General features: G+C 59.3%; 10 protein-coding genes across 10 annotated transcripts; 4 read left to right on the top strand and 6 right to left on the bottom strand.

Moving 5' to 3' along the window:
• Positions 1-158: 158 nt before the first annotated feature.
• SPRG_06144 (hypothetical protein) lies at positions 159-2,820 on the bottom strand. Its single transcript, XM_012344867.1, has 10 exons — positions 2,123-2,820; positions 2,007-2,069; positions 1,838-1,954; positions 1,667-1,783; positions 1,539-1,614; positions 1,391-1,491; positions 1,216-1,347; positions 797-1,174; positions 536-742; positions 159-483 (listed from the first exon to the last, which is right to left on the bottom strand). The coding sequence occupies exons 1-10, from the start codon at positions 2,792-2,794 to the stop codon at positions 190-192; spliced, it is 2,157 nt and encodes a 718-aa protein (XP_012200257.1). The 5' UTR covers positions 2,795-2,820; the 3' UTR covers positions 159-189.
• A 1,073-nt stretch (positions 2,821-3,893) lies between these two features.
• Positions 3,894-5,739, top strand: SPRG_06143 (hypothetical protein). The gene is made up of 3 exons (XM_012344866.1): positions 3,894-5,058; positions 5,109-5,252; positions 5,302-5,739. The coding sequence occupies exons 1-3, from the start codon at positions 3,964-3,966 to the stop codon at positions 5,647-5,649; spliced, it is 1,587 nt and encodes a 528-aa protein (XP_012200256.1). The 5' UTR covers positions 3,894-3,963; the 3' UTR covers positions 5,650-5,739.
• SPRG_06142 (hypothetical protein) lies at positions 5,592-7,029 on the bottom strand (the record flags this gene model as incomplete). The annotated part of the gene is made up of 4 exons (XM_012344865.1): positions 5,592-6,007; positions 6,062-6,240; positions 6,304-6,642; positions 6,692-7,029. Coding segments are annotated over 4 exons (1,163 nt in total), but the record flags the coding sequence as incomplete, so codon positions are not given.
• A 557-nt stretch (positions 7,030-7,586) lies between these two features.
• SPRG_06141 (2-amino-3-ketobutyrate coenzyme A ligase) lies at positions 7,587-9,047 on the top strand. Its single transcript, XM_012344864.1, has 4 exons — positions 7,587-8,345; positions 8,396-8,658; positions 8,706-8,811; positions 8,866-9,047. The coding sequence occupies exons 1-4, from the start codon at positions 7,635-7,637 to the stop codon at positions 8,986-8,988; spliced, it is 1,203 nt and encodes a 400-aa protein (XP_012200254.1). The 5' UTR covers positions 7,587-7,634; the 3' UTR covers positions 8,989-9,047.
• On the bottom strand, positions 9,044-12,046 carry SPRG_06140 (hypothetical protein; the record flags this gene model as incomplete). Its single annotated transcript, XM_012344863.1, has 14 exons — positions 11,895-12,046; positions 11,818-11,854; positions 11,547-11,764; positions 11,356-11,494; positions 11,117-11,308; positions 10,845-11,070; positions 10,637-10,796; positions 10,541-10,592; positions 10,202-10,501; positions 10,084-10,147; positions 9,962-10,033; positions 9,693-9,908; positions 9,467-9,640; positions 9,044-9,411 (listed from the first exon to the last, which is right to left on the bottom strand). The coding sequence occupies exons 1-14, from the start codon at positions 11,993-11,995 to the stop codon at positions 9,044-9,046; spliced, it is 2,319 nt and encodes a 772-aa protein (XP_012200253.1). The 5' UTR covers positions 11,996-12,046.
• A 70-nt stretch (positions 12,047-12,116) lies between these two features.
• Positions 12,117-13,078, bottom strand: SPRG_06139 (hypothetical protein). Its single transcript, XM_012344862.1, has 4 exons — positions 12,865-13,078; positions 12,706-12,817; positions 12,493-12,658; positions 12,117-12,443 (listed from the first exon to the last, which is right to left on the bottom strand). Exons 1-4 carry the CDS (start codon positions 13,011-13,013, stop codon positions 12,190-12,192), a joined length of 681 nt encoding a protein of 226 aa, XP_012200252.1. The 5' UTR covers positions 13,014-13,078; the 3' UTR covers positions 12,117-12,189.
• Positions 13,079-13,858: 780 nt separating this feature from the next.
• On the top strand, positions 13,859-15,154 carry SPRG_06138 (hypothetical protein). Its single transcript, XM_012344861.1, has 4 exons — positions 13,859-14,190; positions 14,236-14,574; positions 14,623-14,804; positions 14,848-15,154. Exons 1-4 carry the CDS (start codon positions 13,864-13,866, stop codon positions 15,122-15,124), a joined length of 1,125 nt encoding a protein of 374 aa, XP_012200251.1. The 5' UTR covers positions 13,859-13,863; the 3' UTR covers positions 15,125-15,154.
• Positions 15,155-15,670: 516 nt separating this feature from the next.
• SPRG_06137 (hypothetical protein) lies at positions 15,671-16,614 on the top strand (the record flags this gene model as incomplete). The annotated part of the gene is made up of 6 exons (XM_012344860.1): positions 15,671-15,698; positions 15,749-15,785; positions 15,829-15,917; positions 15,965-16,043; positions 16,094-16,452; positions 16,509-16,614. Exons 2-6 carry the CDS (start codon positions 15,780-15,782, stop codon positions 16,612-16,614), a joined length of 639 nt encoding a protein of 212 aa, XP_012200250.1. The 5' UTR covers positions 15,671-15,698; positions 15,749-15,779.
• Positions 16,615-16,719: 105 nt separating this feature from the next.
• SPRG_06136 (hypothetical protein) lies at positions 16,720-17,421 on the bottom strand (the record flags this gene model as incomplete). Its single annotated transcript, XM_012344859.1, has 4 exons — positions 17,275-17,421; positions 17,137-17,225; positions 16,832-17,084; positions 16,720-16,788 (listed from the first exon to the last, which is right to left on the bottom strand). The coding sequence occupies exons 3-4, from the start codon at positions 17,078-17,080 to the stop codon at positions 16,720-16,722; spliced, it is 318 nt and encodes a 105-aa protein (XP_012200249.1). The 5' UTR covers positions 17,081-17,084; positions 17,137-17,225; positions 17,275-17,421.
• Positions 17,422-18,524: 1,103 nt separating this feature from the next.
• SPRG_06135 (hypothetical protein) lies at positions 18,525-20,183 on the bottom strand (the record flags this gene model as incomplete). The annotated part of the gene is made up of 4 exons (XM_012344858.1): positions 18,525-18,539; positions 18,678-19,146; positions 19,194-19,264; positions 19,314-20,183. 4 exons carry the CDS (start codon positions 20,181-20,183, stop codon positions 18,525-18,527), a joined length of 1,425 nt encoding a protein of 474 aa, XP_012200248.1.
• Between the last annotated feature and the right edge of the window lie 1,339 nt (positions 20,184-21,522).

Here is a 21,522-nt window from a genome sequence, read left to right as displayed (position 1 = left end):
CAACAACCGATGGCAGGTTCTGTGACCGAGCTGCTCGATTGTCGTAGCCTAGGTCCATGGAACGCCGGCTTTGCCCGCGCTACCGGCAGTAATAATAGGGACGGCCGTCCGGTTGTCATGGTTGAACCCAGGCGTCTGCAAGCAAACAGACAATAGGATTGGGGTGGGTTAGGTAGTGGATGATGACCGCTACTTGGGCTGGAACGTCTGCTTCTCAAAGAGGTTGAGCGTGACCGTGCTCACAAACGCGGGCGGCGAGTTGCAGTGGCTGAGGTACCCGAGGTACTTGGGATCGAGCGACGCGCAAAAGTCCGTCTCCAGCAACGCCATGTTTTCCTCGTCGACGAGCCGGAACTTGATCTCGTCGCCTTCGTTTTCGGCGTACATGGACCGGAGCGAGAGCTCGTTCTTCTTGAGGTCGATCTTGTAGCCTGTCACGCGGTAGACCGCATCGCGGTACTTGTTGATTTGGTCCCGGAACACCTGCACCAGTGTCAGGATCATCCTCCTCTTGACGGGGAAATCCGTGTTATACCTCTTTGAGGCGCTGGTTCAAGATGCGCAGGCCCTCGACCGTCTCGTGCGGCGTCGTAATGCTAGCAGCGCTCGCCGGCGGCTTGGCGCGAGGCGTTTGGTGCGTCACCTGCTGCAGCGTCTCCTTGAGCCGCTCGTTCTCCTCGCGGAGCGCAACCACGTCGGCCGACTCGGGCGCCGTCTGCAGTACATGGTGCGACGTCGGGTTCTACACGCAGGGATACCATCAACGTCTGCGACATCCGAAACAAATATCAAGTACCAGCATCATGTGAACGACCTTGGTCGTACGCGGGTTAAACTCGCCGCGACCGAGACGCTTCTCAAAGAGCGCTACGTCCGTCTCGAGCTTGACGATCGCTTTGGTGAGGCGGAGGTTCTCGGCCTTCTCATCGCTAATGGACCGCTCGAGATGCGCGATGCGACCTTGCTGCTTTTCCATGAGCGCCGGCGACGCCATGACGCGCTGCTCCTGCTGCAGCTCCGCGTTGACCGTCTCGGAGCGCGCGAGCGCCTCCTTGAGCTGCTGCACGAGCTGCCGCGCCTCAGTCGTCTCGCCGCGCTCGTACGAGCTCAGGAGCGACGTCAAGTCGAGGTTTGTCTCGCGCGTGCGAGCGCCCACACGCACCTCCTTGTCCATCTACAAAAGGATGCTAAGGCCGATTTTGCGTCGCAACCGACCTCGCGTACATGGTACTTGGCGTCTGTGAGCTCGGCCTCGAGCTGTGCGTACTTGGCTTCCCATGCGAGCACCTCCTTTGTCGCCGCCTCCAAGCGGCTGTTGAGCTTGGTCATTTGGAGCTCCAGTTGGCCCTAGTTGGTCGTGTCTTCTCGGATCATCGGAAAACAAACGTACGCGCTGGAGCAAGAGGGCCTCAAAGTCGCTTTGGCGTGCGATGAAAAGCTCGCTCACGGCCTTGGTCGGGTGCGTCTCGACGAGGTGCGGGTCGAGGCCGTCTACAACCTCCTCGATGAGACGAAGGCTACGCGCACGCAATTTGCACTCTTGGGGTCCGTGAGTAGCGGCCGGAAGAGTTCTTTCCACTCGCGCTCGTTCTCGAGCAGTGCTTCGTACGCCACCTAATGCGCACTAGATGATAAGAGACATCGTCTCAGTGCTGCACGGGCCGACATGGATCTCGGTCTTCTCCGACGCCCGCTTCTCGCTCGCGTCCAAAAGACGCTGCAACGTCGTGAGCTGCTCGGCCAAGACTTCCTGGTTCTTGGCATGGACGCGGAGCCCTTGCATCTTTTCACATGGACAATGAGACAGGAGGCTTCCGTGCTGCGATCATCGACGAACCTCGTCCCGGTCGCGCTTGCTGGCCTGCTCAAGATCGGCAACCTTTTGGCGCAACGCTCGGAGCTCGGACGCGTCGTGGAGCGTCTGCTGGGCCTCCTCGAGCGCCTTCTGCGCGTTCTACATACACGCACATCATGAGCGTTTCCGTGCTCACGCGTTGACGCTGCACCGAAGCCAAGATCGTTTGCTCGTCGAGCTGCATCTGCAAGAGGCGAATCTCGGACGCCATGGCCTACAAGGTATTACATAGTGTCACATTGGGTGGTGGGAGGTAGCGAGGGGTACCGGCGACGACGACGACGCGTCGTTCTCGTCGTCATCTTGGCCGCTGTCGTCTTCCTTGTCGAGCTTGCTGTTGGCTTCGTCCAACTCATCACGCAGGTTTTCAATGATCGTGTTGGCTTCGTGCGCCGTGTGGTTGCGCTCTGTCTCGAGCTCCTCGATGCGCTCCTTGCACGAGGCGATCTCGTCCGTGGCCGTCCGCAGCTGCTGCTCCAAGTCTGCACGCAGCTCTTGGTACGCTCGCTGAAGGTCCGTGCTTTCTTCGTTGAGGATGTCCACCTTGCTACGCATCTTTTCTTCTTCGTCCATGGTCATCTTGAGCTGGCGCTTGAGCTTCGCGAGCTCGTTGTCCTTGGCGGCCATTGCGAGCTCGTGCTTGCTGTGTGTTTGCTCGTGGGCAATGCGCGCAGCTTCGAGCTCCTGCGTGAGCATGTCGATGCGGCTCATGGCGGCGTTCTCGATGCTGGACCGCGGGCGCTTCGAGCCGCTGGTGAAGCTCGCCGGCGATGGCGTCAGCGTGACCTCGATGCCAGACTCCTGGACCGTACCCCGGCTGCTGTCGACCAGTCCACCGCTGACCATGAGGTGTGACGGCGAGTCGCTGCGCTGGATCGGCGAGATGTAGCGCGTGTTCTGCAGGAAGCCGTCGCGGGCAGGCGGCGGCGTCTCCTCCATCTCTGGTGCTCGGGCAGAAATTACACTATTTTCGTATCTCTCCGGATAGACAAACGATGGGAAATTGTGTGAAGGGTTTGGTATCCGTACACGATGGCAATTATTTTGGCCAATAGAATCAATGTTGTAGATTCCGTCACTTTGATTGGTCAATAAGTGCTCTGCAGCAAGATGATTGGGGCACAGGCCCAAGATCGCCCTCCAACCTTGCCTTCGTGCCAACTCGAGCTCAATTGCACCCTCAGCTTGGACCCTCGGTTCCTCGGTTACTAGTACACTCCATGACCGATGGAAGGCAAGGCTTTTTGTGTACATACTACGGGAACTAGGGCAATAGAAGGTCGTCTGGCCTCATTCAAGCACGCACCGAGCAACCAGATCTATACCCTCCGTGGTGACACCCTCGATGTCGACATCGCGATGTCGATCAATGTCGTTCCAGCGTGTAGTGCAGTTGGTTTGTGCCGCTGGTTTTGTTGCGGTGGGCTACCAGTGTCGCCTCGGAAGCTTGTCTGCGCAGCGTACCGATTTCCATGTACACGACGAAGCACGTCTGCAAGCTGTCTCTTCTTGGCGTTCCACCGTGATCCGACGGAACACTGGCAGCGACGAAAGATGCTGTTGCGGTCGGCACGGCGGCTCTGCCTGGCGACGTATCGGTTGTCCCTCGACAAGACACCGTAAAGGGGAAAAGCAAAGTGACTGCAGCCGTGTGTGTCCCTCTCGGCCCCGAAAGTGCACGGCTGGCGCCAGACGATGGACGCTGCATCCACATCAATCCTTCGCATATGGATGCGTCCATGGATGGCTCGACCTCGCATGTCCTCCGACACGGCATCCTTTGCAACGCCTTATATTTATGCTCCTGTACGCCTTTGCCGAGCCAGCTCGAGCAGCCTCAGTAGTACGATTCCCTTGCATTATCCGCGGACGCCACTCGCCGTGCTGTCGCGCGTCTTGTCCGTGGATGCCCCGTCGTTCCAGCAGCTGGTCTGGCGCACTTGAACTTTGGGCTTGAAGTTCGTGAGCGTTTAGCTGCATTTTGACCAATCGTGTGCCGAGGCACGGTGATTTTGACCAATCGTTGCAAAGGGCAAAGTGAAGATTCGCTGGCGATCCAGCGGCTAGAAAGGCAGCAGTCTTCATTTTACCTTCGACAACTCACGACGATGATGATGCTTCGCTCGAGCGCCAAGCTCAACACGGTCCTCGCGCGCCGCCAGAGCACGCTCACGTTCTCCAAGTACCCGTTCCTGAAGGAGCTCGGTCTCCAGGAGGAGAACCTCGGTGTCTTTGACGGCGAGTGGTTCGGCAACGGCCCTGTCTTCAACAGCGTCAACCCGGCGACCAACGAGATCATTGCCAAGACGCGCACGGGTACCAAGGCCGACTACGAGCGCGTTATTGCTGCCATGGACAAGGCCAAGAAGGACTGGGCCGACGTGCCGGCTCCGATCCGCGGCGAAGTCGTGCGCCAGATTGGTGAGTCGCTTCGCGCCAAGCAAAAGGCGCTCGGCCAGCTCGTCTCGCTCGAGATGGGCAAGATCACGGTCGAGGGTGTCGGCGAGGTCCAGGAGGCTGTCGACATTTGCGACTTTGCCGTCGGTCTCTCGCGCTGCCTCAACGGCTCGATCATCCCGTCCGAGCGCCCGGGCCACTTTATGATGGAGCGCTACAACCCGCTCAAGGGCCATGTCGGTATCATCACGGCCTTCAACTTTCCGTGCGCTGTCATGTTTTGGAACGGCGCGCTCAGCCTCGTCGCTGGCAACACCCAAGTGTGGAAGCCCCATGACAACTTGTGCTTGACGTCGATTGCGTGCAACAAGATCGTCACGGACGTCCTCGAGAAGAACGGGTACAACCCCGCGATCGCGTCGCTCATCTGCGGCAGCGGCAAGGAGGTCGGCGAGCCAATGATCAAGGACAAGCGCATGGAGCTCATCTCGTTTACGGGCTCGACGCACGTCGGCCGCCACGTGAACGAAGTCGTCGCCAACCGGTTTGGCAAGGCGATCCTTGAGCTCGGCGGCAACAACGCGATGATCATTGACGAAGACGCCGACTTGACCATGGCGCTCCGTGCGACGCTCTTCTCGGCCGTCGGCACGGCCGGCCAGCGCTGCACGACGCTCCGCCGCATCTACCTCCACGAAAACATCTACGACTCGTTTGTCGACAAGCTCGTGACCGCGTACAAGCAGATCCCGATCGGCGACCAGCTCGACCCGACGACGCTCTGCGGCCCGCTCCACAACCAGCAGGTACAACACCCAACTCGATATCGCGAGCTGCTGTTCACGTGGAGAAATAGGCGGTCACCAACTTTGCCAACGGCATCAAGACGGCGACCGAGCAGGGCGGCAAGGTCTTGACGGGCGGCAAGGTGCTCCCGGGCCCTGGCAACTTTGTCGAGCCGACGCTCGTGGCGATTGCGCACGAGGCGCCGATCGTGCAGGTGCGTTTCACGGCTGGCACATGTGGACAAGTTGTCAATGGCTCTGTAGACCGAGATTTTTGCACCCATTACGTACGTGATGAAGTTTAGCAACCTCGACGAAGCGATCGAGAAGAACAACGACGTGCCCCAGGGCCTCTCGTCGTCGCTCTTTACGACCAACCAGGCCGCGATCTTCAAGTGGACGGGCCCTGCCGGCTCGGACTGCGGCATCGTCAACGTCAACATTGGCCCGAGCGGCGCCGAGATTGGCGGCGCGTTTGGCGGCGAGAAGGAGACGGGCGCCGGTGGCCGCGAGTCGGGCAGCGATGCGTGGAAGCAGTACATGCGCCGGTCGACGTGCACGATCAACCACAGCAAGAACCTCCCGCTTGCGCAGGGCATCAACTTTGGTTAAGCCACGAGCGGTTTATAGAGCAAGGATGAATATACGACTTGGTGGTGTGTGCTATGACGACGTCCTCTGGCTCGACGACGACGACGGAAGATACTGCTGCAGTTGTTGGCGCTGCTGCTGGAAAATGAGGTCCATCTGCGACGTGTTGTGGGCGATGAACGACTGCCCGACCTTGTGCACCCGAGCTTGGAACGCCTTGAACCATGCGTCGGGCTCGGACGGCATCGACGATACGTCGCAGCCCCAGTACGCTGCTTCCCTCGCCATGTCAAAGTGGCCATGCTGGTTGAAGCCGTGCGAGTTGATGTAGAGGACGCGGATGTGCGTGACGTGCTCGGACACGCGATCGAGCACGATCCTAGACCAGAAAGGAGGATGACGAGATCGAACCACATGTACTGCGAAGGTGCACCAGAGTCGGCGGTTGCACTGCTCGTCGTTCAGCGGCTGCGTCTCGTCGAACGGAATGTTTTGACACACAAAGATGCACTGGGTCGATGTCGCAAACTCGCGCGAGACAAAGTTGATGCTCTCGCGCGGACTCGACGCAATCCGCGTGTACGTGATCTGCGCCGCGACTTGATTGACAATCTAATCGTTTCATCATGAGTCGCTCGCTGCTCTACATCCTTTCTAGAGGTGTGGTAGTATTACATCTGGATCGAGCGCTTCGCCCGTGCCACTGGACCAGACGCCGCCGTTCACAAAATGCTGGACAAAGGCGCGGAAGGCCGCCACCGTGGCGTCAAAGGGCGCATTGTGCTTGGCCTGGTGCCGCCACGCGTACTCAAAGTACTCGGGATCGGTCATATCAATGGCAAAGTCGTCAAAGCGGTCGGTGCCGTACAGGGACTCGAACCCGCAATGCGCGAGCATGCGCTCCGTGTTGTGGTAGAGGTGCTTGGTGATCCAATCGAGACCGAGCTTGCGCGACTCTTTGTTGGCGAATAGCGTCGCGTTGCGCCACGAGTACGCCGAGGCCGTGATCGCCTTCTAGTACGGGGTCAGGATAACGTGGCAATGATAAAGATGACGTCGCCACCTGGATGGGCACGTGCTTCGTGACCCACGTTGTCATGACAACAACCAGATCTTGGTACTCTTCGAGCTGCGACTTGAGCGCCTTGTTCTTGTGCGTCGTGAGCGACGCCTCGTCCCGGAGCGCAGATGCCACGTCGACCCACGGCAGCTCGGTCGGTGCGTTCGCCCGGAGCTCGGTTGTGAGCGCGTCAACCTGGACCTCGAGCTCTGCGACGAGAGCCCGGAGTGAAGCCACTTCCGACGACTCACGGCTGCGGTACTGGCGCTGCTTCTGGCGCTGGTACACGCGCCGGCGCAGCTTGGCCGCTGCCCGCGCCGCGTCCCGCTCCGAGTCCATGCCACTGTGGCCTTGCTGTGGCCGGGCTGGGACAGGCGGTCATCCGGTTACAAGCCGGATACGACGGTACGATGTACGGCCGTGTCCCTATGCGACAGTCGCAGCGCCGAAGCCGGCGGCGCAATCTGTGGCCCACCAGTGTGTTCCGCGTTCGCTTCCTGTGGCGCAGGGCGTCCGTTTTCACCGACACACCCAAGCGCCATCCGTGACGCTCTTCTGGCCACCCCTCGTCACCTCTTAGATATCAGGCCGCGCAAATTTATGCAATGAATCCTCTTCCAAGCCAGTGCTACTGTACAGTGCTCCTCACGCTACCGGTAGTCTCATGGCGTGAGACGCTGGAACCGGCAAGGCTGGCACGTACTAGGTGGCAGACTCTAGGTGGCTTGCGAACGGTTGTAAAGAGGATTCATGGACACAAGGGTCTTCGCTACTGTAGCAGCTAGAGGCATTGGCAGCGGGCCATGGGCCCAGCGATCGACGAAAGCCAGAGCCAGCCGGGTCTCGTACATTGGCGTACATTGCCGTACGGGCCGCAGCGTACTTCAATGTACGGTCACTCTCGGCGACCGCAGGCGCACAACCGCTTTCGTCCATCGCCACGCAAATGCGCCGCTTCAGCTCCAACACGTTGACCCGCCGCCTGGCCGGCGAGCTCTCGGAGATCAAGGCCGCGGGCACGTACAAGTCGGAGCGCGTGATCACGTCGCCGCAGGGCGCGTCGATCGTCGTTGCGGACAAGGGCGTGCTCAACTTCTGCGCCAACAACTACCTCGGTCTCTCCAACCACCCCGAGGTCGTGGCCGCGGCCAAGAAGGCGCTCGAGACGCATGGCTTTGGCCTTAGCTCCGTGCGCTTCATCTGCGGCACGCAAGACATCCACAAGGAGCTCGAGGCGGCGATCGCTCGCTTCCACGGCACGGACGACACGATTTTGTACCCGTCGTGCTTTGATGCGAACGCGGGTCTCTTTGAAGCTATCTTGAACAACGAAGATGCGATCATCACGGACGAACTCAACCACGCCTCGATCATTGACGGCATCCGCCTCTGCAAGGCCGAGCGCCACCGCTTCAAGCACATGGACTTGAAGGACCTCGAGGCCAAGCTCGAGGCGTCCAAGCACTGCCGCACGCGCCTCATCGCGACGGACGGCGCCTTTAGCATGGATGGCGACGTCGCGCCGCTCAAGGGCATCTACGACCTTGCCCAGAAGCACGACGCCCAGGTGTTCATTGATGAGTGCCACACGACGGGCTTCTTTGGCGCCACCGGCCGTGGCACAGACGAGTACTTTGGTCTCCGCGGCAAGATCGACGTACGACGACGACGACGCTGCATTGTCTCATAGCACGATCTTGCGTGTAGATCATCAACTCGACGCTCGGCAAGGCGCTTGGTGGCGGCACCGGCGGCTACACGACGGGTCGCCAGGAGGTCATCGACACGCTTCGCCAAAAGTCGCGCCCGTACCTCTTCTCCAACTCGGTGTCGCCCGTCGTCGTCGGCGCGTCGCTCAAGGTCTTTGAGATGCTCGAGAGCTCGAGCGAGTACGTCGAGCAGATCCGCGACAACACGCACCACTTCCGCGACCGCATGGCCGCCGCCGGCTTCAAGCTCACGGGCGCTCGGTATCGTCTCCTTCCATCCGATGGATTATGACAAGGTGTCTCTGTAGCGACCACCCGATCGTGGCCGTCATGATTGGCGATGCGCGCCTCGCGTCCAAGCTCGCCGACGACATGCTCGAGCAGGGCATTTACGTCATTGGCTTTAGCTACCCGGTAGAATTGCCTTTTTTCCATACAAGGGGTGCTCATGCATCTATATCCATGTAGGTCGTGCCCAAGGGTCTTGCGCGCATCCGCGTCCAAATGTCGGCGGCGCACTCGCGCGCGCAAGTCGACAAGTGCGTCGACGCGTTTATTGCGTGTGGCAAGGCCAACGGCCTCATCCAGTAAATCTGGCTACATGACAATACATTGGAAATGGCAGCGTTTGAAATACCGTGTCTTCTTAGCTCAATGCAAAGCCGTCGGTATTGTCGATGGCGAAGCGCAGCTTGGTGACAAGCGTCGCATACGAAGAGTACGTTGGCAGCACGAGCTGGTTGAAGCACGTGTGGGACCGTGGCAGCGCGTCGTCGCTCAGATCTGAGAGCGTGATCGTGAGCGGCGGCTCCAAACCGTCGAGCGGCACCGTGCTCGCGCCGGTTGTAAATTGCAGAAAGCGCTGGCGCGTTGCGTTCTCCCACGAGCGCAGCACTTGCCAAAGCCACAAGATGACTTGGGCGCTGGCGTCGTAGCCACCTTGGTACACCGTCGTCGCACGCAGCTGGTCGACGTCGACGCACGGGTTGCCGCTCAGCAGCAACTGCAGTTCTTCTATCATGACATTATTGTTGTCAACACAAACGACTTTGAGACATGTGTATCATACGCCAGGAAAAGGGCTGCAGCGCCGCCGCGGGGAGGAGCGTGTGGAGGCCACTGAGAAAGGCATCGAGCTGCGGCCGAACGGCGTATGCAGTGCGCCACTGCCGTCGAAGCGCCACGTACTCGAGCTTGTTGGCTTCGGTCACATCAATCTCGCGCCCATTCTCTTTGAGGTCCACTATAGATAAGGCACCATGTGGAGCGAGGTTGTTGAATAGTGTCTTGCGTACCGAGGACGTTGTTGGCGCGCGTAATCGAGAACGTGTCGAAGAGCACGTCTGTAATAGTGTGCGTCTCGATCCAGGCGAGCGACTTGGCCAACTGCGGGTCGAGGGCCTCGAGGTCCGCGAGCGTCATGGTCTCGCCGAGAAGGTGCTTGAACACGATGGGGGCCAAAGGCAGCGCCACGACGTGTCGATCGTATATGGCTTTGGCCACAAACTTGCCTAGCGCAAGGAACATAATGTATCAAATGCAACGCAAGGAAAGAGGTGGGTACCGAGGAAACGAAACAACTTGAGGTGCGTGGGGGTGTCCGCATCCGGGTCCATCTCATACACCCCGCCGTCATCTATCGAAACAACACCCAAGTTCGCTTTGGCGCGTCGAGCATATCACTACCTAAAGGGCGCCAGAGACCACACGACGACTGCAGCGTCGCTTTGGAGACGGCCAAGTACCAGTCCTAGCGCGGTTGAATAGTCGAGTGGCGTCGACGAGGCGAGGATGTATTACATACCTTTGTAAGCCCCCCCGAGTCGATGCCGTCTTCGTCGTGGTACGTAACCCGGGGCTTTCCGAGAAGCTCTTTCTTGGACGCTGTGGCAAACCGAGCAATGGTGTCCGGCAGCACCGTAGCCCGGTGTACGGTCACCTCGAACGCACTTGGTGGCACGGGTGCGCTGCCACGCAGGTCCCGATGCAAGTGATATCGTTTCTTCCGAAAGACCATCTCGGGGGTCTCTTCCGGAGCGTCGCCTGTCGCCTTGCGCGCGTCCGCGATCTCGGCGGGCTCGTCGTACGTGCGCTGGCTCGTAAACTAGACACGTCACATTGGACGAACGCCTGCAAATCGTACCTTGTTGAAGTAAAACACCTTTTCCTGCCGCGGGTCCCAGCACTCGACCCACCTACACAATGCTGGAGGTGACGTCTTCAGTATTTCGTACGGCACCGCTCGCTGCTGCAGGACGCTGGTAGCTCCTGGACCTCGGGGCGGCCAAAGGCAGTCGTTCGGATCGCTCGACTCTCAAGCCATGGAGTAGAGCCCACAATGTTGGCCGCTTGGAGGCGAAAGCCGTAGACGGTTTCGGGCGCAGTCCGGTGCAGAGGTACTCTACGACGTCGCGTCGAGGCGAGAAAAAGATAAGACGCGCGCGCACCGCGGTCGCGGCCGGCGTAGACGCGTTCGAAAGGCGCATTGGTCTCGCTGATCTCGCGCACTTCCAGTGTATACGCAACGATCGGCGATCCGCGGTCGTTGACGGCGGCCCAACACACATGAATAAACGTGTCTGCAATGACCGCGGCGTGCAGAGCATGCGGCTTGTCGGGCGCCCCGGCCAGCGTGAAGAACGGGCCGCCCGTCGCGCTAAAGTCGCTCCAGCCCTAATGACCGCAATGGGACAAACGCGCCAACACGCAGGAAGTCAACCGCGGGGTTGCGACATCGTGCCCGGAAGAAGAAGCCTTCGTGGCACGTGAGGTCTGTGAGGGCCCCTTGCCGGCTGTTGGCGTCGTGGGCCAAGACGCTCCAAGCCTTGAGCACGGCGTTGGCCGCAGGCATCTTTTGGTATTGTACTTCAAAGCGGTCCAAAATGCTGCCGGGCGCCTCGGTCCACGCAACCTATATGCCGCCTCCTCTCGTGACGCTTTCTTCTTGCAGATACTTACGGTGAGACTCGCAACGGTGGCCGTGACGAGGTGCGGCGGCAAGGGCGGTGGCGGCGGCTGCGTCGCGGAAGCAAGTGCGAGCATGTCCTCTGCCTTGAGTTTGCGCTGGCCGGACGATTGATCCGTCACGATGGCGTTCCTATACAAACAATCTCTTTTCTAACGAGAACGAACGATCAACTCGAACGGACCCGTCGTGATCGATGGCGACTGCGATCGGGTACATGGCTTTCAGGTCGATCGAGACTCGCTTTTGCGTAAGGAGGGCTTCGTCCAGTGTGATCCAGAGGTATGTCTGCTTCTTGAGCTTGCCAACGTCGTGGCAGTCGTCCTTGGTCGAGTCGTGGGCCAATCGCTTCGCTTGGACCGTCACGGGCGCGTATGGGTAAATGTTGTCGACCACATATTGCTAGATCAGCAGCGAGCGCGTGAGGCGAGTAGTGGCGTCAACTGCAGTCGTACGACGATGAGCGCGTGCTTGGCCTCCAATTCGTGGATCCTATACGCGATTTCAACGTTGATAGAACGTGTCGACGCACCGCTTCTCTTCCGCCTCCAAATCAAAGTCGCTCTCGGTCGATGTACCATGCAGCTTGTCGGCGGCAATCTTGGAGATGGACCGCGTGGCCTTTCCGCCCATCGTACTGCAATGTGGCCTTTTGAAACGGCCAACGAACAAGGCCACCAGACAATATCTTCACAACTCATCATCCCGGGGGCGCGATGCGGCGTCCCATGCTGACTCGACTGCGAACGCCAGGTCGAGAATCAACGCGCATATTTATTATTAAGGAGGACTTGGAGAGGAAATTGGAGGTCAACGAGGGCGTCGAGTTAGAATTGCAGCAGCGCCGGGTGCACGATGGCGAGCATGACGCTTTGGGCCGCGGGGAAGAAGACGAGGTATCCGAGCAGCGCACCGCAAACGACATCCGATGCAAAGTGGCGCCCCAGTGCGAGCCGCCCAATGCAGTTCATGACGACCCAGATCACGCCCGTGAGAAGGATCTCACGCGACTGCGCGACGACGTCAATCTCGTCCAAGAGCGGTACCGGGCGCAGCGCGACGGCCAGCAGACGCGGCTCGTCTACATATCAGTTATCTTTTCGGCAACATGAAAACACGACGTGACGTACACGTGACGAGCTCGACGATCCACGCAAAGAGACAGCCGACGCGCGTGGCATGGCCGGACGGGAACGAGTACTTGTCGGGGCCAGGGAAGCGCATGTCGTGCTTGTGGTACAGCGGGCGATGGCGCCGAAACACAGCCTTCATGGCCAAGTTGAGCGCAAAGTCGAGCTATACGCGCATGATCAGCACGCCAAGATCGCATCGTGTCTACGTACGATGATGGTCACCGTGAGGTACGTCGCGAGGTAGATCTGGTCTGGCGAGAGCGCAGGCATGGCACCTGTCGCCCACGCAAGGCCAGCCAGCGGCGGCAACACGGCGAAGAAGCTACGGTGCATGATGAGTCGACAGGCGAGGCCACGGCGTTGTCGTACAAGATGCCATCGCCGGTGAACGTGATGACCTCCCACATAGCCTTGGCGACGAACGAGTCGCCGCAGTTCTTGTGGAAGAAGGTGACGACGTCGAGGTCGACGCCGTCGTTGAAGCGGTTGATCCAGCTCAGCGTCGACGTCGAGGCCATTTCGCGCTGTGTTGAAGAATGGTCGCAGCCGTCGGTCTGCCTCAACAAGTCGCCGATTACATCATCCCAATCAACTCGTATTTTTATTCAGCGCCTCGAGCAACTGCCTTGCTGTTTGTAGGCAGGATGGCCGATCGCGAAATAAAAATAGCCATGGGATGGACCACCGGATACAAAACACTTTGTACCAAACGACGGGAAACGAGATGTTTTAAACACATTTGGCACCTCGAACACCTCGCGTCCTTGTGCAGGACACGAGGACGCGAGGTGTACAGCGCTGTGGCGCTGCGCAGACGCGTGCACACTACCAAGACACCGAACCGAGCGGACAGAGATACATAGCGAGAGCGGCCACCGATGGAGCCGGACGATGAGATCGTTGATGAACCGAGGTCGTCGTCGTCGGAGCTCGACGAACCAAGAGGTGGTCTTGGATTCGTCGTCTTGTGATGACGGCGAAGCTTTCTGAAGGCTGCGGAAGCCAGAAAAAGGTGACGGTGGCTGCAAGCATGCTGGCGACGACGGACTCGATGCAATCCGCTGGGCAATGGTTGCTGTGTCAGTGGTCGTTATTTCAGTGGTCGCTGTGTCAGTGGTCGCTTCTGTTCGCCTACCTGTAATCCCAGCTATTGTATGTGGAGCCGAGCTCGGGCGCGGGGACGCACCTGCTTTTCTGCACGAAATTGGCTACTCGACGATTGCTGCACGATCTTGGTCAGCAAACACTACCCCGAGAGGCGTTTTAAACATAAGAGAAGGGTTTCTTGTTTGAAACTGTTTAGAACGCTCGGGTGACACCGTCCGGATAGCCTCATCCACGACGGCGTACTCGAATTCCGGATTCGGTATGCAGCGACCAGGCCGCACCGCCGACGCGGTCAAGCTCGAGAAGCGTTTGTACCACCGCGAGAAGCAGCGCATGTACCGCCAGCAAGAGGCCGACGAGGTCCAGTTCTTGAAAAGCCGGGTTCGAGAGCTCGAGGCGGCGATCGCACAGCACGCGCAGCAAAAAGCGCTTCGCACGCTGCCTTGGCGCGAGGTTGCGACAGGCCTCGCCGACGAAGCGCAGGTGGCCATGCATCAGACTCGCCTGCTCAAGTCGCAGAAGGCCGTGTACAAGGAGCTTGCGCAGCGCATGTCGACGTGGGTCGCGAAAAATCTGCGTGGCATCGAGGTGCGACATTGCCGTGTCCGATTGCGCTGACGAGGCTGTGTGTAGAAATCGCTCGACCCGTCGCGGCCGTCGTGGCGCAACTCGACGCTCTTAAAGGAGCCCGAAGCGCGCAAGCTCGGCTTTGACTGGATCTCGCAGCAGCTGTACCACAACGTGGACCGGGTCCTTGCCGACTGCGGCTTTCCACCGCCCACGGAGCACACGTCGTTTGACGAGTTTGCAGTGCGCGAGACGGCGGACGATACGTTTCAATACATGTGGCGCCACCAGTTGTATGTGCCCGTGTCGCTGGACGTGGCCATCGCGAGTGCCCGCAAGTCGATCTACTACTACCTCTCGGGCGTCGTCTGGTCGCCAGGCAACGGCAAGTTTATCGATTCGGACGTACGTGTTGCTATGCCTGTACGAGGCGCAATATCAAGATGCGATTAGATGCTCAAAGAAGTGAGCCCCACGATGCTGTACAGCCACACGGTGGTGAGCGAGGACGAGTCCGTGAATTTGATGTGGCGCGAGTTTCCCGTCCGCGACAACCGCTGCGTCATGGTGAGCCAAAACATCCACGACGACGAGACGCTTCCAGTAATCAACCGTCAGTGCAATCGCCAGTTCTGGTACGATGATGATGGACCAGATCTAGATCTGAAGAGCGGTTAGGGTCACGATGGAGGCGGTGGACGAGACCCACACCAAGGTTCGCGTCTTGTACGTCAACTCGCAGTTTTCAAAAAAGACGGCTACGTGTCGATCCACGAAGAGGCTGCGTGCTGGGGGCTTCTGGACCTTCCGACCGACGCAACGGACGATCAGCTCTCGCATCGCTTCAAGCGCCATGCGACAGTGGCCGGTCAGCAATTTCTCCAGTTTAGCCTGCAAACCTTTAGCGGCAAAGTCTAACCGCAGCGTTTGCTCGATTCTTGTCGGACGACGATAATGTGTAGTTAAAGCGTGAATGCAAAGAGAGTTCATGTCGTTCAACCATGCCCGTTGCAATGTCGGTCGCCGCTCAAGCACAGCGCGCGGTGCATGCACAGTGTCGTAGCAGCGACAGTATGTATTCCCATGGCAGTCTCGTGCCTCGTGAGGTTGCCTTTGTTCGCTTCTGCCATCATCACGTAGTCGAGCCAAGTAGGGTGTTGTTGATTGGAAGTCTTAAATTAACCTTAGCGGTGTTGACACAGGTGCACCGAGTGACGGAGTCGGTACTCGAGTTGAACGACTTGACTAGGACTAGATAACTCGAATGTTTCGAGTCGATTCTGCACTCCAGGTACCGGCACAACAAGAAAAGCATTGGATCTGGTGATGCGTTGACGAGCCGTAAACGTAGCCTCTTGCAGTCGGCAATTCAAACGCCGAGAGTCGACACACTGCGGCCCATCGTCGCTAGTGCTACTCCCTGCGACAGAAATCGAGGCGCCAGACCACAGCTTTCGTCGGCGGTTCTTCAAGATGCAGCGAAACGCACATGCATTCGTGAAACCTTTGACAAGATGACAGTCGAGGCGGTAAGGCTACCGGTGGTGGCTGCACTTGGTACATCTCCGCGTCTGCTTAGCGCATCGCTACGCTTCAGCAGCACGTGCGAGATGTACGTAAGTGACGACACCCTCTTCTTGTCAATGACCATGCCACTAGCTTCAGTCCGTTCCTCCAACGGACACCATTGTCGCCTTGACGCTCGTGCATCGCATCAACCAGCTCTTTCTTCAGTGTCCAACCATCGAGTACGTAGGCGTGGACGGATTCTCGACGGGACTCTCATTGTCCTTAGCGACCATCGCGCCCTTGTGAAAAGTATCGTGGTTGCCGTCCCGACACTCGTGCCCCGACTCGTGGAGCTCGTCACGCAGGTGCTTTCACATACCATGAAAGACGCTTGGTAGACGTGGTCATGTACTAGGGCGATGTTGCTCCCACCATGGTGGGGCTCCAAGCACTCTACCATCTCAGCTGCGACACATCGGGCGCGATGCACGTTGTGCATCACGGCGGTGTCGAGCTCTGCTTTGGCCTCTTGCCCATGGCGACAACCATGTTGTGCGCCATGCTTCTGGACGTGCTCGACCAGCTCGTCGCCATTGCACCGGCAGCAACATTGCGCGTTGCAACGCTGCGCCACACGCGGCTGCTGCTGGCCAAAGTGCACGACGAGCGCCGCACGACCAGCAATTCCGTCTCGTCGTGGGTGCCAGCCGCGCTGCGCCTCTTGGACTGCGCGCTGCACGTCCCCGCGGTCGCTGCCAAGGTGGCCACTCTCAAGTACGTATGTCATACATCGATGACCTGTGGCATGACGAGGTAGCTATGCGCACTAGCACGGCGCACGTGTACTCACTTCACGCGCTGATGCCCCTGCCTCGACCGCTGGCACTGCGTGTGGAGCGTCTACTGTGCTCCAAAGAAGACGAGGATTGCACCTAACCGCAACCAGCATCAAGGTCCTTGCGTCATGCTGCATGTACTGTGAGGACATCAATTCAAACAAAGCACTCGTGGTATACATGTACTGGACGACCGGTATATAATCTACGGCGCCATAGCATAGTCGTCGAGAATCGCGTCGACGTGCTGCCGCAAACTGACGTGTCGCTGGACCTACACGGAGAGCATGGTCGGAGTGCATGCGACCGTGTCGCACCGTGTGCTGCTCCTGGAGCTTCTCGTAGAGCAACGTGGCGGCGTGGATCGAGGTGCTGCTGCCAGAGACGCCGACGTCGTCGGTCTCCGGCACGTAATACGCGTCTTTCGGACGACTGAGGCGCGCCGTCGCTTTGGCTTGGGCGGCGGCATCGACGACGACGACCGAGCGCACAGGCACATCGGGCCCCAAGAGCATACGGAGCTTGGACTCGCGCCGGCGCTGTGCATGATCCAGCGTCTCGTTCATGGAGCTAGTACCTCGCCGTCTTTACGCCGACGCTGCAGAAGGGGTTATTGATGTACCTAAATCGCTTGGCGAGGCGTTGCGAGCGAGGATTGATATGGGGCCGGAACGGGTACGCAGTCGCGTCCCGAAGCGCGCGCTGGCGGCGCTACGAAGCCACGATGGCATACCGCAACAAGGCTCCTGCGAGCACGTACTTGAGTCTCGGCAAGGTACTCGCTCTGGCGCGCAATGCACGCATCCACCGCCGCTTTCGAGAGCTTGGACGAACGCTTGGTCACCGGCGGGTCCTACATTCTTGTACCGTCAGCAACAGGTGGGGAGTGCATTGTTGGACGACGTTGGGGGCGGGCCGAGGAACGCGGTCGGCGTACAACCGGTTGTAGACGTTGGGCTCGCTCGCATGGACTGCCACATTCCGGTTGATGGCCGGCTGGAACGACAAGACGGGCTCGGCGCGGGCACTACGCGACAGGCATGAGCGATGACGAACGTTTGAAAATGGCTTGGCCACCGAGGAGGCGCCCGCGGGTCGAGGTACTTGGACGTCACCCACGCGTCCATCTTGGCAATGCGCTGCGGTCGAAACGTGCACTCAGGATCGTCCGTCCTCGTTGTTTCCATTCTGCGGGTCGGGGGGGCCTGGGGGGGCACACCGAGGGGGGGTATCACAGTCGGGGGGACCAACGGCGCGGACGCGAGGTACTGACGCCGCTCGGTCGCCAACTGCCCCCAGTCCAGCAGGGTCGTCTCGTGCGTCGCGGCCATTTTGCTTGGAAACAAGAACCTTGGAATCTCGGTTACACGCAAGTGTATTCTGTGGACATTTGGAAAGTTTAGAGCAAATACGATCTTATGGCGCGACGACGACGACGACTTGCGGCTCGACAGTCTCACGGTCCCAAGGACACTGGATCGCGCCAGACTCGTGCACGTGCGACGCCTGGAGCTTGCCCAGCACTGATCGCACATTTCGTGCCCGCACGGCTTGAGCACTAGACAAAGATATCGATGACGCGTAGAGTCGTCGTTTGAAAGAAGGTGTACCAATGGCCACGCGCTGATCAAAGCAGAGATTGCACAGGTTCAAGTCGGCGTCCTCTACACTCATGCGCTCGTTCTTCGTGTAATTGTCCAAGATCAAAAGTACCCTCCAAAACACGCGGGGATGGGGCCGCGACGACGTTGGACGACGACTCGGCCGCGTCGTCGAGCTCGGCCATGGTCGGGAGGTCGGTGCTGAGCCGCCGTTGCCGCTTCGCAGCCTCTTCTATCGACATCGTTAGCGTTCTTTTTGGTTTTGATACAAGGGATCCATCCTACCATCCTGCGGCGAATCGACATCGCTGGTCGCTTGCGTGTCGCTGGTCAATTCGTCCCGCGATGGCGACATGAGGATGCTTCGTCGACGCCTCTTGTTGTGTGGCCGGGACGCATCTACGATCGGCTAAGATCCCAATTGCTATGTCGCGTGCTGCGAGATACCAAGCTGCACGGGCAGTTGGACGCCAAGGCTGCTAATGTACTGCGCATACTCGTCCTACATAAATGTCCATGATATCGAAAATCGACGACGCTGTCGACGAAGACACGTACGTACCTCGATGGACTGGACGGTGGTGTAGTGCTGGTGCGTGAGCTTGGCGATCGCTTGGTACAGCTCGTTGGTCGCGCGGTCGATCTGCGCTTCGTACTCGCGCATCTTGGCGGCCGCCTCGTCCCGCTTCGCACTGGGGACCGTCTCGGGCAGCGTCAGCAGCGGTGTGTCGCGCTCAAAGAATTGCGCGTCGACGATACAGCTCGCGCTCGTATCGAAGGACGAGGGGTGGTGGACGGCCAGTGACGACGTGAGCACGACGGGCGTCGACACCTGGAGCTGCTGCTTGTAGCGCACTTCGTACTCTTTCGGCGTAATGAAGTGGCTCGTGTTCGTGTCCAAGTACGTAATGTCGTGGTCGCCGGACCGCGAACTGCGCACGTGCGTCTGCTGCTCCAGAAGCGCCTCCTCGGCCTTCCACACGCGCTTCATGCGCTCGACCGTCTCAGCGAGCCGCGCGACTGTGTCCCGCCTACGTTGCGTCCGTCGTTAGGAGCGACGGGGATCTCATAGGCGTACCGATAATCCTTGTCGTCGAGGAACGACGCGCCAACGACGGGACCGATTGGGTACCCGTACTTGTCTTGAATCTAAATTGAGATTGAAAATCGGGAAGAGGTGACGCGTGCGAGTGCGCACCGTGACCGCCGCATCGAGGGCCTCGGCGGAGCCGCGGGGCAGCGCGAGATACGCCCGGACCAACGCGTTGCGTTCATCGACAGCTTCGCGCGAGAGGCGATGGGGACTGCTCCGCATGGGCACTGGCGACCTTGCGCTGGACAAGCGGCGCATGGGCGTGCGCATGGGCGGCGTCTGCGATAGGAGCGGCGATGCTTTCTTGGACGGCGTCGAGAGCGGCACTTTGGGCGACGACGCGGTCGGCGTGAGGAGTTCGAGAAGCTCGTTGCACTTGGACGGCTTGTGGTACGGACCCGGCATGAAGGTAAACTCAAACGCAATGTCAAAGGTCTCGATGGTCACGACAAGCGCCGACATGACGTTCTGCACACGCGCGCTCTGGGCACCGCGCACGTGCTTGCGCGGGAGCTGGAGGCTGTAGCGGTCCGAGCCATACATGTGGCCCGAGGCAGACGCCTTGGCGTCGGCGTAGTGCGCTGGCTTCCACAGCAAGATATTGTCATCAAGAAGGAGCTCGCCCAGAACAGAGACGGCGGCGCCCGCTTCGACGACGCTCGCAGCGACCACGTCGCCCGCGTCCGGGAAGCTAAAGGCGACGAGCTTGCCATTGCGCTTGATCTTGAGGCCAATGTGGTGTCCATGGAAGCGCGGCGTCGCGATGGCGCTGCCCGCGACGAAGAACCCGGCGTCCATCAAGTACGTTCCGATGGCTGCCGCCGAGACGGGCGACGTCACATCCACCAGCTTCCGCGAGCGTGGCGTGAGCGCCGACGTGATCTCTTCGGGGGCGGCTTCCTGCCCTGGCGCGCCCGTGGGCGCCGAGAAGACGTCGTCGTAGGAGCCAAACCCGTAGCAATCGTCGTCCTCCATCCCGGCCCGCAAAGCAGTTTTGGAATTCGAACCTTCCGGGAATCCGGATAAACCGAGTTGAATTTCAAGCCATCCGGATGCGAATTTGGCGGCAAGATCGCTGGCTCGGCAATAAGATCGCAGCTCGTTTCCAAGCGACTGCACATCCATGCTACTAGTATTAGCAATGGACAGCGAAGGACCATCACACGTAATGCAGTCTCGTGCCTGCTAAAATGAGAGGAGCGCAGAGGAGGTCGAGCGCAACCAAAGCACTGTCATGGCGCCTCTCCCGATCCGCAACATGCTGGTAGAGATCCAAGGTACAGTTTCTCGCAGCTTGTCGTTTTAGCTGCTGTCAGCTTTACCCGACTACTGCGAGCCACCACGAGAACTGCCTTTGAGACCTCATCATTCCAGCTCTCTTCCTAGTACGCCTCACATGTTGCCTTCGCAAACGAGCAGCGGCACGTTGTGGAAGTCGAGACAACGAACGATCAATTACTATGGCGACGATGCGGCGACCTACGTTGCCTCCTGCATGCATGCGAGAAAGCAAGAGCTCGTTGTTGTTGTTGAAGTGAGTCTATTTACATATAATTTACACTGAACTGGATTTGGTGTGGACTATCGATTCCAAGGTGCTACGACGAGCCGGCCGCCGAGAGCTCGTCGTCTGCTTCATGGTTAACGTTACACGCATTTCGACGGACGACACCGCAGATGCGCATCGCTCGGCGGGTTCTAAAGACACAGCGAGGCAGCACTGGCGTGGTAGGGGCGCCATACCACAGGGCTCTTTGCCACGCGGTTGCAGCGTGATAACTCGCGATCCTTCGCCACGCGACCACCTTGCATTCGCACCCTTCGGCCAACTCCACCGACGCTGTCCCACGCGACGTGCCCAGGCCAACGAAGGTGACCGTCTTTGACGCGGCGTGGCATTCGATCGATTGAGGCACCGCCGTGACAGCAGAGTAGCGCGATCGAAACAAGTGTACCGCTCTTGGGTGCCACGTGAGTAGCTGGCAAGCCGCAGGCCACTCTGCGCGGAGATCGGCGCATGCGACGAGGGGTCGCTGCGGTACAGTGCACGTGGTAGTACTCCGCGATGCCACGGTGCTCGGCGTTTCGAGGGTGGCAGCGTCACTGTGTTCAGGCGTCGATACACGATGCACATGTTGTCTTGTGCTACGCTGTCGCGGGCTTCGAGATACACGCCGGGTACTTCGTGCTGCGCGGGAAGGTATCTCTAAAGAATCCGAGCACCCAAGAGAGGCGATGGGTACCTTCAAGCAAGGCACGAACGGCACTGCAATGTGTAATCGAGGATCATGATTTTTAAAAATGAAATTGCACC

The sequence above is a fragment of the Saprolegnia parasitica genome (genome assembly GCF_000151545.1).
Source record: "Saprolegnia parasitica CBS 223.65 unplaced genomic scaffold supercont2.20, whole genome shotgun sequence".
Lineage (NCBI taxonomy): Eukaryota > Oomycota > Saprolegniomycetes > Saprolegniales > Saprolegniaceae > Saprolegnia > Saprolegnia parasitica.
This window is presented reverse-complemented; position numbering and strand designations above follow the sequence as displayed.